The sequence below is a fragment of the Pipra filicauda genome, unplaced genomic scaffold (genome assembly GCF_003945595.2).
Source record: "Pipra filicauda isolate LSUMZ 115617 unplaced genomic scaffold, ASM394559v2 scaffold472_size498715_pilon, whole genome shotgun sequence".
NCBI lineage: Eukaryota > Metazoa > Chordata > Aves > Passeriformes > Pipridae > Pipra > Pipra filicauda.
Window position 1 is genome coordinate 52,816 of NW_024104612.1, and position 17,154 is coordinate 69,969.

Below are 17,154 nucleotides of genomic sequence, written 5' to 3' on the forward strand. Positions count from 1 at the left end.
GCCAGAAAGACCGGCTTCCAGGCCCCCTCTCCAAAAATGCCCGGTCCGTCTCCCCAGTCTGATCTCTCCCCTCCCAGAAGAGCCAGCCACCTCCTCCCAAAACTCCTCCCCTCTTCCCCCAGCCTCTGATGGGCCATTCGGTAGGAATGCAGCTTGGCCAGCTAGATTCTTTTGTAAGGCTAATTGACCTTTTTTCCATTTGGACTCCATCTTTCTTACAGTGGGAGGCAGGGGGAAGAAAATTCTCCTGGATTTCTAACCTATAACAGGGTCCCTTCCAACTTTGCATATTCTGTGAAATCTGCAGTTTTGGGAAAGCAGAGGTAAGACACGGTTGCAGAGTGAAGCTCTGTTGTGGTCTACTGCCACAACTCAAAGGAAGGACAATCCTTCATTGCTAATGTGTCTACCAAGGACATTCCCAAATTCCCACACTATGCAGATCCCACTCAAAGCACTGTGCATGCTTCAGAGGAGAGTTCTGAACTGTAAATGGCCAAACACAGCAGGAGCTGTAGGAGTGAGGTCTGGCTGGAAGGCTCTGGAGGATGAACGCCACAGACACACAGCGTGCTGGCTGAGAGGCCACTGTGTCCAGCTCACCCAGAAGAGCAGTTTCTGTGGGTGTAGTTCCCTCCTGTCAGCCAAGGCAGTCTGGCACGTGAGGGGGGTTTTATGCACTCACTGGAAGAACAGAAGTGGGGGTATGACTTCTCCATCTAAAGAACATCCCCTGCTCAAGGGGAATTACTACATTATTGTACATTAAGCAGCCTTAAATATTTAAATTATTTGGATATTTAAGTCTATTTATAATCTTGCTGAAGAACATAACAATCCCTGTGTAGTACAGAACATCATGGAATGCTGCCCCTAAAAAGGCACTGAACTGAACCCTCCCCAGGGATAAGAAGTGTCTGTCTCATTGGCAGCCTTGGGCAGGATGTCACAGCTCCAGAGCACAGTCCCCTGTATGGAAGGCCTGAAAATTTATGTGTAATTTTTCCCGCTTCAGACAATAAAATTCATGAGTGTATCTACACTGAAATAGATTGACTGATTTATAAAAGCAGACATCTACAGCACACAATGAAGTAACAAAATACAGAGGTTTATTGACAATCGCATGTTCTGTCATTTGATTTCCAATCTCCTTCTGTCCCAAAGAAAAGCTCAGATCAATCTTACTTGATGAGTTGAAAACCTTGTTTAGATTCCAAAGAAAGAAATGCAAGAAAATTAACATAGTTTAACTAATTTAAGGCCTAGTTAGAAGTTGCTGTTTAAAAGACAGGCACTGCAGCCAATGCACATCAGGGACTAAAAGATGCCAAATGCTCAGTATTGCAGATGGCACCAGAGTCTGCAATGCAGGAAGCAGCCTCTGGTCGACTTTCCCACATGACAGCCTCCTGTCAAGTACTGGAACAAGGAGCTGAAACAGATAGATGTGTCTGAGACAGCCAGAGGCTAGAGAGCACAGACTCAGGAGTAGTTGCTAGGAAATACATGTTTGGAAGTAACAAAAGTCCATTCCAGGGTTGTAGTTTGAGTCACTGCCTTGTTTTCCTAGGGGGACAAATAACAGGCAGCTCCAAAGCAATCTGAAAGGTACAAAGACACTGAAATCCCTATTCTCCATGGCTGTTTTACCCTTAGCATTGCCCCATATATTTCACGATTTGAAAAGGCAAATAAGTGTCCAAGCAATCACCCACCCTGCTGCCACAGGGGAACTGTGGCCTGGAGAGCACCACCATCACAGAGAGGTTTAGCGCCTGGCCCAGCATCCTCTCACTGGCAGCACTTCCCAGGGAACCTGGGCTAGAACAGCAGTGGACATACAGATAAGGCCACTTGTTCTTTGGTGTACCTGAACAACTCCTGTTTGATACATCAGATTTAAAAAGTCACTATTCAATACATTGAACAGTCAGCACCTAATGTTAACATTCATATATCAAAGTTGTGGATACAATCAAAAAGTCCATTCAGAGAACAAACCCTACCCCAAAAATGTCTGTGCAAAACATGCACATCTTCCAAACATGATTTACAATAGCCAGCACTAACAGAAGGTTTGTATTGCTTAAGCCTTTGTTTTTCCAACTAGGATAGTCTACAGCAAAAACAACTATGGCTTGGTGAGAACCCACACAGCTCTCCCAACCTTACCAACAAAAACGTGAGGCAGTCAAAGGCAAAGGTAAGGCTCACCAAAGACAGGAGAATTCACTAACAGAGTCAGCACAGACAAAACAAACAGGAAATTCACTGTGGTGGAGAGAGAACAGTCATAGTTTCCATGGGGTGCAAAGTGAAAACCTGTGCCAAAGTTAAGGCATTTCCACACATGCTGGGTCAGAGTGACCTGGCTGGGCACCTGGGCATATTCTCCATGGTAACTGTAAACTTCAAGTTACCTCTGTGCAGAGTACCATAAAGCTATTTTTTGCACCCACATCTTTACCAGAACGTGTGCAAGCACTCAAACAGGGCACTTTTAAATAAAAGTCTTCTAGAAGCACCTACGTGAAATAGTATGTTGGACTGCCACGTGTCAAGATCCAGTCATTGTAATCAGCAGATTACCAAAGGCATCAGAAAGGCCTGAATACCTGGGAGGGGAAGACCGCAATCTTTATAAACGTAGCGAAGGTTTATGAGTATAAAAGAAACTTTCAGCATATTTTGTCCTTGTATCAGCAATCACGTGTTGCAAAGCAAGAAAGGAGAAAGAGAACCAAAGACTGAAGACACTTCTAACAGTGGCAGCACTACTTGTTCCAGTGGAACATATTTACATTCATGTCACTGCAAGTCAGCTCATGCTGTGAAGCTGCATCCCACTGCTATGGGGAAAGCCTAGCCTACCTGCTGTACTTTGGAATCTCCAGGCTGCTCCTCATTCACGACCTTTGACATGTTGGCTGCATGGGCAAGCCTGACTCCCCTAGAGCGTCCTGAGCCACGAGCTAGCTAACAACCTAACAGTCTGAGGAACTCACCACAAAGTAGCACTGATCTTTCACAAAGTTACACTAATGTCCCCTCTGCCACCCACCTAGGCAGGCCAATACTTACATCTTCCACAGGGCACCCGTTCCCTCCCCAGCCCGCCCTCCCCAAATCACCAGGTTACCTTTCCTACACACTCTAACATAACCCTCATCCATCTGCCTAAGAATCTACCCACAAGCAATAGTCTATAAACTGACCTCGCCACCACAGACAAGAGTTTCTGTGCAGACTCCATTAGGGACAGTGCCCTGATGACCCTAATAGAAGGCAATGCTGGATTTCCCCCCGGGTGGATTGAGGACTTTGTTGTGTGAGCGTGGCCTTGGCCCCAGGCGGGGCTCGTGATTGTCTATCTTGGGTTCTGGCTCCTTGCATCGCTCCTCTTTGCCCACATCTTTTTTCTTGCCTCCATCTTCCAGCTGTGGTTTGACATTTTCTGTAGCTGCATAAAAGAAAAGGGATTAGATCATTACATCACCATTCTTAGTCCACAAAGTGCCTCATTTTCTGTAGACTATATTATTTCCCATGTCTCCCATCCCCAGCACACCAAGGTTTCCCATTATCTGTTCATTTTTCCTGAAGGAAACAGGTGCTGAGAAAAGAATTTCACTTTCCACAACAATTCCTCTCTTCCTTCAGCAATCTTTCTAAGGAGAATGGGGAGGCTCAGCAATACACCTTCAGAATGATTATGGTAGTTTCAGGAAATTAAGAGATACAAAGTACCAATCAATCCTTTCATCCTGAGTTGAAAAGCAGGGTTCCCATCACTCTTTAACAACTGGCTGAGCAATAATACATTTTTTCAGTCAGCTATTTGTTATTTACAATTACAGAAGGCCAAGATTACACACTTGAAGGAGATGGCAAGGGAGGAAGAAGTAACCTGATAGGATGTTTTGCTATATACAGATTCCATATATATCTATATATACACACATGGTATCAAGCGAAGCGTAAACACACAGACACAGAGTAGCAAGACTCATGCCTGTGTTCTCCTCAAAGGAGGAAGAAAGCCATCTCCCTTAGACAAGAGATTAGATCTCTGACTTCTCAGTATATTATCCCAAAAACATGAGACTAAGGTTGGTGTTTAAGTGGAAGCATAAGAAACTATTCCTCAGAGCATATCTTCTCAAAGAGCACAGAGAAAGGAATCTCTCTTGCTGACCTTCTAGCTTCTTTGGCGTTTCATCTTCTTTCAAGACAATGTGATCCTGCAAAGAAATCAAGAACTGTCTTAGCGTATTATCGTTCTCAAACATCAAGTCTGTCACAAAAGCCTTCCGAAAGTTTTGCTTTGTTTCTGATCTAAGTTCATATGTTGATCACAGTAAAAGCAAACAGCTGCAGGCACCATGTGCAGCTCTTCATCCCCTCCTCCATTTCAGAACCCCAAAAGCAGAGGGACAAAACTCCTGTTATGGTAAGGTGCCCATCTCAGACAATTCATTGAAACATGGGTGAAGAGGCTACAGTGGATCATCAAAATGGTAAGCACAGTAGAGCTGGGCTAACAGCTGGACTCCATCTTAGAGGTCTTCTCCAGCCTTAAGGATTCATTGATCGTAAGGTCTGGAATTACCATTCCTGTTGAGCACCCACTACCACCCAGGAGAAGTTTGGCACACACAACTAGAATACAAGCAGCTCCTGAGGACCTTATTTATATTCAGCAATTCCTGTCTTCGGCAAGTGTCCCAACGGTCAGGTAATAAACAAAACCTCTTAAGACCACTTCCCCAACAATCCCAACTGACTGTCACAAATACAGAGTCACACTTTAGAGAGGTGTGTTTTCCCAGCCATGAAACTCAATTTGCAGTAGTTTTTGTAAATATGCTGTCTCCTTTCCACCCCAGTATTTTCCACAATTCCAATACTCTAATTAAAGACAGGAATTTCTGAAGTGTTGTCCTCCATTTAGTCAGGAATTCATGGGAATTAATGTTACATTTCTAAAAAGGAAACAGTGACCATCCCAATAAAGGGGTACAGAGGAACAAAGCAAAGCCCTCTCCTACACCAACAGCACTACTCCTGACAAAACCTAGCTCCCAGTCTTATTTTTCCTCCTACTTTCTTACTGCCCCAAACACTACTCAGAATATGCATAAAAGGTTAAGCCTTTCTTGCACACTCTGTTATTAATATTGTTGCTGTTACTGTTAATTTCTTATTTCATTGCTGTTTCCAGCAAATTGTTCTTATCTCAACCCGTGATCTTCACCTTTTGTGCCTCCAATTCTCTCCTCCAGTTCTGCCATGGGGGAGGGCGGAGTGAGCAAGTGCTGTGAGGTTTGGAGTGTTTCAGTGGGGACACTAAATTGGGGAATACCATTCCTAAGCCACAACAGACTTATTTGGCACCCAACATGGGGCATGAAGGGTTGAGATAATAACAGAGCTGTCCAGAGTGAGTTGGAAACAAATTTGATCTAAGCATTTGTTGTATTAGGTAGGGAGCCACTGGTCAAAATGTTGCTTGGTCTGTTCATGTGGGTGTATATTCCCATCTTGTATATATTCCCATATATGCAATATGTGCTCCTTGTGATGATATTTTTCAGAGCAGGGAGAGGGATCAGGATTGCTTTGTTGCTGCACTGTGAGATATTGGTTTATGACATGATAACATCAAGGCAGCGAGGGTCATTTGGGATGTGTGTTCAGTGCTGCTCTCCTGCCCTTACCTTTGGGAGTCCACTAATAATCATACCCAGTCTGTGGGAAGAACAGGGGAGAATGATTTACCCCAGCTTTTCACCCCTTTTTCCTCCTTCAGGCTTGTTACAACAGCCTTTGAGAATCTTGAATTCCCTTTGGATGTTAATGAAAGCATGTTCTTGTTGTTAAGTCTGCCAGGTCTCCTCAGTGCAGTCCACACTGCACTGTGTAGTCAAGAAAGAGATTTCTATGGAGGTTATTTGGACATCTGCCCCAAGGGTGGATAGTCATGAGTGTCATGGAATGTGGGAGAAAATGGGCCAGCTTTTGGAGAAATGGTTTGGAAGTTCACCTCTGAACAACCACAAGACCCTGATGAAGTGGAGAATCTTTGACAAGAGAATGCTGTGGCAGCTCCAGAGAACTTATTGCAACGTGCTGGGCCCTGGCTGCTATTTATTAGACACTGCTCATCACCAGACAGAACCCTCAGGGGGAGGAGAAGGAAAGCAGAGCAACAGGCACCATGGCCACTCAAACTGCAGCTGAACCAGAGGAACAACTTGTGCCAGTAGCAGGCAACCCTATACAGAAGAAGAAATCCAAGACCAAAGCAGTTCTCCCAGTGAGGGATGAGGAGGAAGCAGGGCCCTCAGAACATGAGGAAGAGGCAGGGCCAGAGATAAGAGGCAGGGCCAGCTGCAAGATATGCGAAAAGATTTCAGCCTCCAGCTGAGAGAGCCCCTGGTGACCTGGCTGCTCCAGAGCTGGGATATTGCGGCCCACAATATGAAACCAAATGGTGGTCAAGCCAAGCAAGTGGGATCCCTGTCCTGGGATACGGGCATCTAACACAGGATTGTGGGAAGAGAACAGAAACTCTCAGCCTCTGCAGGCGACTCCTGTCAGGCGTGAAGGAAAGGCACCCTTTTCCAAGGATGTTCTAGTAGTGGACCCAAGCAGGTGGAACGCCATGGAGAAAGGTATCCAGTACCTCAGATAATCAGCTGTGCTGGAGGTGAAATCCATAGGGATTCAAATAACAAGCAGTGCCCTGTAGATCCAGATGAGGACCAGTGCACACAATCCCTGGGGCAGAAGTTTATACAGAGAGCACCATCGTCGTACATCGACTCATTGGCAGTAATGTCAATGAAAGGAGGAGAACAAACTGACACCACTGACAATACCACACCAACTGGGACTCTGTGAGCCCCATCCAGGACATAATTTGTGAACTGGAGAGCCAGGGAGCGGTCAGCAAGATTTGCACCCCCTTTAATAGCCCTACAGGGCCAGTGTGTAAGTCCAGTGGCCTGAAGTCACCCCACCACTGATGCCGCTGTGTTGGACATGTTGGAACTTCAGTACAAACTGGAGTCCAAGGCAGCCACCATCGACACTGCTAATGAGTTCTGCTCCACCCCTTTGGCAGCAGAGTGCAGGCCACAGCTGGCTTTCATCTGGAGGGGTGTGCAGTACACCTGGAACCAATTGCCCCAGGCTGGAAACACAGCCCACCGTTTGCCATGGACTGATCCAGACTGCACTAGAAAAGGGTGAGGCTCCAGAACACTTACACTACATTGATGACATCATCGTGTGGGGCAACACGGCAGAGGCAGTTTTTGAGAAAGAGGAGAAGATAATCCAGACCCTCCTGAATGCTGGTTTTGCCATAAAGCAAAGTAAGGTCAAGGGACCTGCCCAGGAAATTCAGTTTTTAGGAGTAAAGTGGCAAGACAGACATTGTCAGATTCCAATGGATGTGGTTAAGAAAACACCAGCTATGTCCCCAGCAACCAGCAACCAGGCAGCACAGGCTTTCCTGGGCACTGTGAGTTTTTGGAGGATGATTATTCCAAATTACAGTCAGTTTGTCAGCCTTCTCTATCCAGTGACATGGAAGAATGATTTCAAGTGGGGCCCTGAGCAACAACAAGGTTTTGAACACAATAAACAGGAGACTGCTCATGTAGTAATCCTTGGGCCAGTCAGGACAGGATAGGATGTAAAAAACCATGCTCTACACTGCAGCCAGGGAGAACAGTCCTTACTGGAGTCTCTGGTAAAAAGTACCTGGGGAGAGACCCAAGGATGACTCCTGGGGTTCTGGAGTCAGGGATACAAAGGATCTGAGGCCTGTTACACTCAAACTGAAAAAGAGATCCTGGCAGCTTCTGAAGGAGTTTGAGCTGCCTCAGGAGTGACTGGCACTGAAGCACAGCTCCTCCTGGCACCCTGCCAGTGCTGGGCTGGATGTTCAAAGGGAAAGTCCCCTCCACACACCATGCCACTGCTGCCCCGTGGAGCAAGTGGATCACTGATCATAGAGAGAGCTCAGACAGGAAACCCCAATCACTCAGAGGTCTTGGAATTCATCACGAATTGGCCTGAAGGCCAAAATTTCAGACCATCATCAGAAGAGGATGAGGAGAAGGTGACACGTGCTGAGGAGGCCCCACCATATAATCAGCTACCAGGAAATGAAAGGTGACACTCTCTCTTCCCTGACAGTTTCTGCCGCGTTGTAGGGACACATGCACAATGGAAAGCTGCCGTATGGGGTCCTATGCGGGGAGTCACAGAAGCCATTGAGGGAGACAAGGCGGATCAAGCAAGGCTGCAGAGCTGCAGGCTGTCCAGCTGCCTTTAGGTATCACTGAAAAAGAGAAATGGCCCACACTCTACCTCTCTACTGACTCGTAGATTGTGGCAAATGCTCTGTGGGAGTGGTTGGACCAAGGGAAAAAGGCCAATTGGCAGCTCAGAGGGAAATCCATCTGGGCTGCTGAAGTGTGGCAAGATATCACTGCCTGGGTAGGGAGATTGGCTGTGAAAGTCCATCATGTCAGTCTGCTGAAGAACAGCGCAACAACGGATAGGTGGATTGAGCTGCCAAAATTTAAGTGTCTCAGGTGGATATGGAGTGGCAACAAAAGGGTGAATTATTTCTGGCTCTGTGGGCCCATAACAACTCAGGTCAACAGGGAAGAGATGCAACATCCAGAGGGGCTCATGATCAAGAGGTGGACTTAAATATGGACACCATCTCCCAGGTTATCCATAACTGTAGAACATGTGCTGCCAAGCAGGTAAAGCGTCTGTGGTGTGGGGGGCAACAGTCAAACTATAAATAGGGGGAGGCCTGGCAGATTGATTACATCACTCTCCCCAAACCTGCCAAGGCAAGTGCTACGTGCTGACAGTGGTGGGAATAAACACTGGATGGCTGAAGATGCACCCTGTGCCTCACAGCACTGCCTGGAGCACCATCCTGGGCCTGGAAAAGCAAGTCCTGTGGCAACATGGCACCCCAGAGAGAACTGAGTCAGACAATGGGACTCATTTCAAAAAAGGCCTCACAGACACCTGGGCCAGGGAGCACGGGATTGAGTAGGTGTGTCACATTCCCAGTTATGCACCAGCCTCTGGGAAAGTTGAACAGTACAATGCACTGTTAAAAACCACATTAAAAGCAATGGGTGGTGGGACCTTCAAACACTGGGATCTACATTTAGCAAAGGCCAGCTAGTTAGTTAACACCTGAGGCTCTACCAATCGAGCTGGTCCTGCCCAATCAAAACCACTATGCACCATAGAAGGGGATAAAGGCCCTGTGGGGCATACAAGGCATATGTTGGGCAAGACAGTTTGGATTAGTCCTGCTTCAAACAAAGGCAAACCCATCCATGGATTTGTTTTTGCTCAAGGACACACCAAGTCCTTGAATTTTTGCACTTGATGGGTAATGCAGAAGGACAGGGAAACACAATGTGTCCTTTAAAGGGATTTGATTTTTGGGTAAGAACAGTCTGTAATGTTGAATTGTATGACAGTGGTTGCTGAATGACACTGCCACTGTGTGCCATAGGTACCACGGACAATGAGGGTGGATTGCTCCAGATACACCAGTCCTGAGCTCCCTGTGCAGCTTGAACCAGCTGACAGCACACCAAGCCTCCTGCCCTGGGAGACATTTTAGGATGGATAGAACCCACAGTCCTGGACTAAATGAACTCAAAAGACATCTTAGAGGTTCATTCATTGACTACGGAAATGACATGACGTAGATTGTATAGAATAAGGGGTAAATAATGTTCTGGTTCTGGCCAGGACAGAGTTAATTTCTGCAGTAGCCAGGAGGTTATTCTATACCACCTCATTATCAACATAACAGCTACTCACTTATTAGTATCTACTTAGAGTAAGGCAGCAGGTTGTAAATCCACATATAGGGCACCTAAATACAGAAATAAAATAACTGGCAACGTATCCTGCTTTTTACCCAAACCCAGATTTGATCATAACTACAAGCAACTATTACACATCACAGGTTTAAGATCTAAACCCAACTCTATAAAATATGTATAACAACTGTAATAACAATTACAGTTATTACAGTTGCAAAGAGACACTTTCATCTACCACAAATCAAGCATCTGCTGGGCCTGACACCATGGCTGATCCCAAGTTCACTTTTTCACTGTTGATCACTTAAGCCCAATCTCCTGCTGAAGTGCTTTCACAGTGACTGTAGATACAGGTACTTAAGGGAGACAAAGTGCACAGCCAGGCCACATGAAGGTTTATGACTGTAGCTCACTGGGGTTCACCAAATTCCCAAATTTGAATCAAGATCACCTCTAGCAAACTGCAGAATAAGGAGAAATATCTCCTCCCTATCCACCTTAAATGCCTCTTGGCTCTGTCAAGAACTCCAGCTGCACCTCACAAGAATGATCAAAAGCTTTTTTCTCTTTTTTTTTTTTTTTTGAACACATATCCAGAGTCTAATTAATACTTTTACAGCAAACTGCAGAGCCTGCAGAGATGAGATACACCCAAAATAACAAGCTATCAAAGAGATTTTGGGAATATAACTGTCTAACTCAAAGTCCCTCTGTGCACAATTCAGGTCTGTTCTTAAAGAGAGCACTGCGACAGTGTGAGAGGACCCCTGGAGCTGCTTCTTGCTCTGACAGTAACAGAAGTACAAATACCTTGGGCTTGTTGGGGTGTGCTCGCACAATGCTGGGAGAGACAGGAGACCCAAAGATATCGCTCGTCTTCCCACCAGGTGGATTCATGCGCGGACGAGGCTGAGCAGAACTAGAGTCCTCAAAAATGCCACTTTCTTTTCCTCCTGCAAGGCAGTTGTTAGATTTTTTTTTTCCAAGATGACTTAGTTTTATCACTCTATATGAAAATATTTAAAAAGATATAGGAACTCAAGGACTTCCAGAGCCCTGCTGCCTAGGGACTTGCTTTTGTTTGCCTATCTGAAAACCTTTGTTGCAACGATTCACCAGTGGATCTCAGATTCAGGGCTGTGCCCACTGCAGCTAACTGCTGACACAGTTCTAGAATAGAATCTGTTTCCTTTCATCATTTCCTAGACCTCAGCTTGGAAAGAATTAACATTTGGGTGATGTGCTAAAAAGTTTGTGAACATGCAGATCACTGAAATATTCATATATTCAAAAGTCTGAAGTGATTTGTTGTTCAAGCCTGCTCAATATGCAAAAATGCAACATAAAAAAGATTACAGTGTTCCACTTTAGAAACATGAAACCAGTTCTGTGCTGCAACTCAGAGCCTAATAGCACAGAAAGAGGGGGCAGGTCTTACCTGGAGGGTTTGTTCTTTTTGGAATGTTTTGAGGTTGTTCTGATGCTCCAAAAATATTGGATGCCATCCGGTGTGGTCTGCTTGAAGAAGGCACTTCCTCTGTACTCCCAAAGAGATTACTAGAACCTCCTCCCGGGGGCTTCAATACCCTGCATCACAGAATGAGGAGCAAGATACAAAAGTTCATTTAAAATTTATAGCATTCAACATATTTGATGACCTCTTCCCATTCTCCCTTGTATGTAACTATTCTGACTTTAAATTACCTCAGGTAATTCTGCTGTGCCCAGCATCTGCTTTTCAAGAGCTGTTCTAATAAAGTATTCCCAAGTCCAGCACAAATTTTGCCAACCTCCTGGTGAGTCAATTTGATCATGAAGCTATCCATGATTACTTGGAATGATGCTAACGGTGCCAGCAGCACAAATGACTACTCTCCCTGTGGTGTTCCAGAAGCAACAGAAGATTAAGAGAAGGCATATGACTGGTTAGAGTTTTAAAAATAAATTACAGAATCAGACTTTCTGCTAAACTGCACATACCAACTATGCATCCCTGATACAATTCAAACCCAACGACTTTTATTTAAAAGCAGACATTTCAGAACTACTAAAAAGTTTGCCAACTCAACCATCAGTTATCATAGTAGCTGGTGTAGAGTTCAGAACGGAGAAGTGGAATACCAAAAAGCCAGATTTTTAGTGGTCAAGCTGCAAATCCATTAAAACCAAAGCTTTGTACCAGAGGATATCAAACAGATCTGCAGAAAAATTGGAGGTTACAGTAGAAATGGACTGACTTCTAGAAAACCTACCAAAAGTCATGCTTGTCCTTGGGTAGTAAGTCCACAGTTAATGCCTATGTTTTGTACAACAAACTTCAGGTCCAGCTCTGAAAAGGAACTGAACCACTACTTGGGAGCAGAATCAGTGGAATCAATTGGAAAATTAACAGAAAAAGCACAAGAAAGCAATGGATACTGAGGTATGGCTGAAAAGCAGTCTAGTGGAAAAGGACCTAGGGGTACTGGTGCCAGGGGCTGAACATGAGCTGGTGTGTGCCCAGGTGGGCAAGAGACCAATGGCCTCTGGGCTGTGTCAGAAATAGTGTGGGCACAGGCCCAGGGCAGTGCCCATCCCTGTGCTGGCACTGCTGGGGCACCTCCAGCCCTGGGGGCAGTTCTGGGACCCTCAGACAAGGGAGACTGAGGGGCTGGAGCGTGTCCAGGGAAGGGAACGGAGCTGGGGAAGGGGCTGGAGCAGCAGGAGCGGCTGAGGGAGCTGGGGGGGCTCAGCCTGGAGAAAAGGAGGCTCAGGGGGGACCTTCTGGCTCTGCAACCCCCTGACAGGAGGGGGGAGCCAGAGGGGGGTGGGAGGGTGGGCTCTGCTTCCAGGAAACAAGGGACAGGACAAGAAGTAACAGCCTCAAGCTGTGCCAGGGGAGGTCCAGGTTGGACATCAGGAGGAATTCCTTCACTGGATGGGTTGTTAAATGTTAGAATGGGCTGCCTAGGGAGGTGGTGGAGCCACCATCACTGGAGGTGTTCAAGAAATGACTGAACGTGTCACTTAATGCTCTGGTCTAGTTGACAAGCAGAGGTTGGACTTGATGATTTCAGAGGTCTTTTCCAACCTTAATGATTCTGAGATTCTGCATCAGAAATAATCTTTACAGTTACATCTACTTGACCAATTACCCACAGTCTAAGCAGCTGAACTCAATTTTATTAATTCTCGTCTGAACCCTTCATCTGGGATCTAAACCAGCCTTTACTTTTAAACCAAGACAACAGTTATAAATTGCAAGATCTTCATCCCACTCAACCTGAACACAAGTCAAACGTCAGTGAATTAATACAACCCCTCCTCTCCTCCCTAGATGAGACTGCAGCACTCCACTTCAGGTGAGCTATCTCCAAGGTTCCTCTTGGAGCCAAGATCTAGTCCAGCTTAAGATTTCATTTCACAGAAGCAGAGGTATTTGGCTGCCCTGTTAGAAAATGAGCTTTGCATGCATTTCAGATCTCAAGATGCAGAGAGCAGTTCTAGGCTCTTTGGGAGGAAGGAGAAAAAAGTTCCTCTTTTAATCTGGTAATAGTTTTCATAGATAGTAGGGGCCTCAGAGAGACTGTCTTTGCTGCCCAATTTCAATATTTTAATCCTTAGCATGACCGTGAATTTAACGAACCCCTTAAGCTTGATGAGTAACAAGAATTTCAGCAGACAGGACAATTTCTGTCCATGGCACAGGTTAGATCACACAAAGCAGAAGGTTTACTTACAATTTTGTGTCCATCAGACTACAGAGCCAACTATCCTATGTGCTTTCCACATATCTTAGAAGATCTAAACCCACTATTAAAGCAGACATTGTATAGGAAAATTATGTATTTCGAGCATTCATAATGGTCCAGAAACCACAAGGCAGTTTAAGTATTTAAACCAGGGAGACTGAAGGAAAAGGGAACTCTATAGAAAAGTACTTTGGGAAGGGGCTTCTGCTAAAAGGGGCTTCTCTCACCTAATTTCAATGATTTTTGACTTTACACATTCTTTTCAGATACTTGTTTTAAATGCATCTAGTCTCTCTTGCATTCCAAGTATACTCAGTATATGAGTAAAGCATTGCACCACAGATTCACTCCCTTTACCATGCTGTTTGCTTAACACATGCCTACAAGCATAGAGGGGAATAACAAAATAACTACATTCAGACTTTTTTGGTGTAAGAATAACAACCAGTCATAATTACTTCTCATTCCTGTAACGTGTTTTAAGATCTATTGTAAAAGAAAATTCTAGAGAAACACCATTTTAAGATTAAAAGTCTTGCTTATTCAGTAAACAAACTGAATTAAGCATCAAAAGAAATCCAACATTGATTAATCTTATATTGTCCTCCCATTTTCAGCTCAGTACCCACACTAAGAACACCCTACTGTTCAATGAATAAGCCAGAGGCATCACTAGTGGTGCTTATGAAGCACTTGGAAATCAGCACAAGCGACCTTTCCTGCCAGCATCACCCAAAATACATACACAAAGTGCATTTGCCACCTCAATCTCAGAAACCTCTAAATGCTGGGAACCTTCCAAGCATTCCATAAACTTTCAAGTGACTGTGACACCAGGTTCATAAAATTCTAACGAATGCCAAGTCAGATAACTAAGTCATTCACAGGAATTACCAAAAACAATCTTGAGTACAGCAACAAAGTTTGCCAGCTGGTGACAGCAAAGAGGACAGGGCTTTGCACTCCTTCCCTTCAGCCAAAAACGTAGGAGAATACAAAGCTATTTTCCTGCTGTGGAGTCTCTAGAGCACTACTGGCTCCTTGTACTCCTGTGCACTCAGTTCTAGACCAGAGTGGGACGTGAAGTCCCCCCACAGCAAATAAGAAAATCAGATTCTGCCTGTGAACCCCACCAAGCTCAGTGAGCCAGTGTGAGCTGCTTCAGCAGAGTACAGGGAAATCCAACACGCACTGCATAGTAACTTCAGTTTATACTTTAGTCATTTTAGTTTACGTTGGTATTACGTCGGTTTACATAGAGACATTTTTGTGTCTTGTAGCCAGGTATGTTGGGTCTTTCTTCCTTTGGGAGAAGGGCAGAAGGGAAGGTGTTTTCTTTTTAAGCAGTAAAAAAAAAAAAATAAAATTGTCTTCTATGAAATCTAAATCTGCCTTTCTCCCCCTCCTCTCCAGCAAAACAGAAGTCTGCCAATTCATCTAGAATAGCTAAATCAAGAGCCCTACCCTGCAAGTTTAAAAGCCTCTAATAATTGCTTTGTTCTCTTCTGGTAGATTGGAAGAATTTTAATTAGTTCTTCTGATCTTTTTTTCCTCTCTACATTTGAACACACTTGAATTTGAATGCGCTTTCCTCATTGAACCTTTCAGCCAACCTATGGAAGGGGTGCAAGACTTATCCATTACTTCAAGACACCTTCTACATAAATAAATACATTTTTTTTTTAGTTCTGCCTGAAAGTTAAACACTGAGCTCCCACCAGTTTTCAGACAGTTCTAACACAGAAGTAAAACAGGATGAATTGAGGGTAAGTTTAAGCAACGCTTCTTTACCATGTGTAACAGCAGAATGATACAAATCTTTCCTGCTTTGCTTTTAGAAACTCTTAGACATGCAATCCCTTGTTTCATTTTGGAAAAGCAAAGCTTCCTTAAAAACACAAAGTGTCATTATTAAAGTTTAATAAAATAAAACCAGGCAGTTAATTTGATTCAGCAAACCAGATGTTTGCTCTATTGCCGTGCACATTAACAGGATCACTGGAAACACATCTCACTGGACAATTATTTAAGTGAAAGGTTTCATTTAAAATCTTTTTAGCATCATTTATTTCTAACAGCAATTTTGACGTTCTCAAAACGCAAAATGTCCTCAGAAAGATCTTCATCTTAGGATGAGTTTGTTTTTTTTCCCCACTTTCACAAGTGTTTGTAGTCACTGCAGGGATTTGGAATTAGGCTCAGTTTTAAACAGAGAAACTTCTACATATCAAGAACTGCAAAAGGATTTGCATTCCCACTAAATAAACTTTTGTTTAGGGAATGAACAGAACAAGCTGTGGACACAGTGTACCTTAAACCTGGTACCGAGCTGTGGGTGGCTCCATCTTTGCTCCCAGGAGCCACGAACACACCCCACGCCGCTGGGACAAAGCTGTGACACCCCCTTTGCTCGCTGTTAACTAACACCTTACAACGGGCTGCAGTCCAGCCCTGCCCAGTTTATACCTTAAACGTGGTTTCAAAGGTCCTGTGAGAACAGAGGCTTCCCAGGGACCATACCAAGGGCAGAGCATCCTCAAAAGTCTTTTACAACCAGGTCACAGCTCAGAGAGACTAGAACCCAGGCAAACGTAAAGCATTGTTACACAATTCCCAAACCCTTCCTTCCTTCCTTCCTTCCCTCCCTCCCGCACGCCACAGCCTCACAGACGGGTTAATCAGTGCACTCGCTCCCTGCAGTACTCGGGAGATCTGCCCTCCTCCAAATATATAACAATATACTTCAACTTCGCAGGGTGGAAACAAGCCGGCGTTTGTGCTGGATCCTCCCTCTCACAGCCTCACGGAGCAGCCGCGCCCCTCCCCGGGGACCCCTCACCGGAGCTCCAGGGCCGGGCCGGGCACTGAAGTCCCGCGGGCGCTGCCCCAGCCCGGGCGGCCCCGCCGGGGGCGCACCGCGGCCGCTCCCGCCCACCCGGCCCAGCCCCGGGGTGCGGCACGGGGGAACTGAGGCACGGCGGGGGCACCGGCCCTGCGCCGGCCCCGGCCCCGCAGGGACGGGGCGAAGAGGCCCCTCAGCAGCGACACGACCCCCCTCAGCCAGAGCCCCCCCGCCCGTCCCTCAGCCGGAGCGCCGCACCCCCCGCGACCGAATAAAGCCCCGCCGCGGGCTCCGCGCCGCCGAGCGGCTCTTCCTCCCCCCCGAGCCTCCCCCGCTGCCGAACCTGGAGCTAGGCTTGGCCGGCTCGGCCTCGCCGCCTTGGAACATGGTGGCCCTCGGCGGCTCCGCTGCCCGGCCCCGCTCCGCCCGCGCCGGGGGAGCAGCGGCCGGCCCGCCCTGCCTCGCGCTTGGCTGGAGTAGCTGCCCATCACACCCAACAGCCTATCGAACGCGGCTCGCCCTCCCCTCATCCCGCCCCCCTGGTCGACCCCGGGGAGGGAGGGAAGCTTGAAACAAGCCGCGCCATCGATCCTCCTGGCTGCCTTCTATTGACTACATCGCGCGTCCGTCAGGAAAAACTGCGCAGCCATTGGTTAAAGACGGGCGGGGGGCGGGCAGCGGGAGGGCATTTAAA

General features: G+C 46.1%; 1 protein-coding gene across 3 annotated transcripts; it reads right to left on the bottom strand.

Moving 5' to 3' along the window:
- Positions 1–3,121: 3,121 nt before the first annotated feature.
- On the bottom strand, positions 3,122–16,895 carry JPT2 (Jupiter microtubule associated homolog 2). Of its 3 annotated transcripts, none has more exons than XM_027737972.2 (5): positions 16,804–16,895; positions 11,326–11,474; positions 10,698–10,840; positions 4,199–4,244; positions 3,122–3,463 (listed from the first exon to the last, which is right to left on the bottom strand). In XM_027737972.2, the coding sequence occupies exons 1-5, from the start codon at positions 16,845–16,847 to the stop codon at positions 3,279–3,281; spliced, it is 567 nt and encodes a 188-aa protein (XP_027593773.1). In that variant the 5' UTR covers positions 16,848–16,895; the 3' UTR covers positions 3,122–3,278. The 3 variants fall into 3 exon arrangements, with proteins under 3 accessions (XP_027593773.1, XP_027593772.2, XP_027593771.1); XM_027737971.2 differs by lacking the exon at positions 16,804–16,895 and adding an exon at positions 16,085–16,099; XM_027737970.2 differs by lacking the exon at positions 16,804–16,895 and adding an exon at positions 11,592–11,846.
- Between the last annotated feature and the right edge of the window lie 259 nt (positions 16,896–17,154).

Bases quoted from the DNA above. Each gene is read 5' to 3' on its own strand.
- JPT2 (XM_027737970.2), bottom strand. From the start codon at position 11,713: ATGGATAGCTTCATGATCAAATTGACTCACCAGGAGGTTGGCAAAATT. The intron at 11,475-11,591 runs GTAATTTAAAGT...TCTGTGATGCAG, and splicing joins GCACAGCAGAATTACCTGAG to GGTATTGAAGCCCCCGGGAG. The intron at 4,245-10,697 runs GTATTTGTACTT...ATTTCTTTGCAG, and splicing joins CACACCCCAACAAGCCCAAG to GATCACATTGTCTTGAAAGA.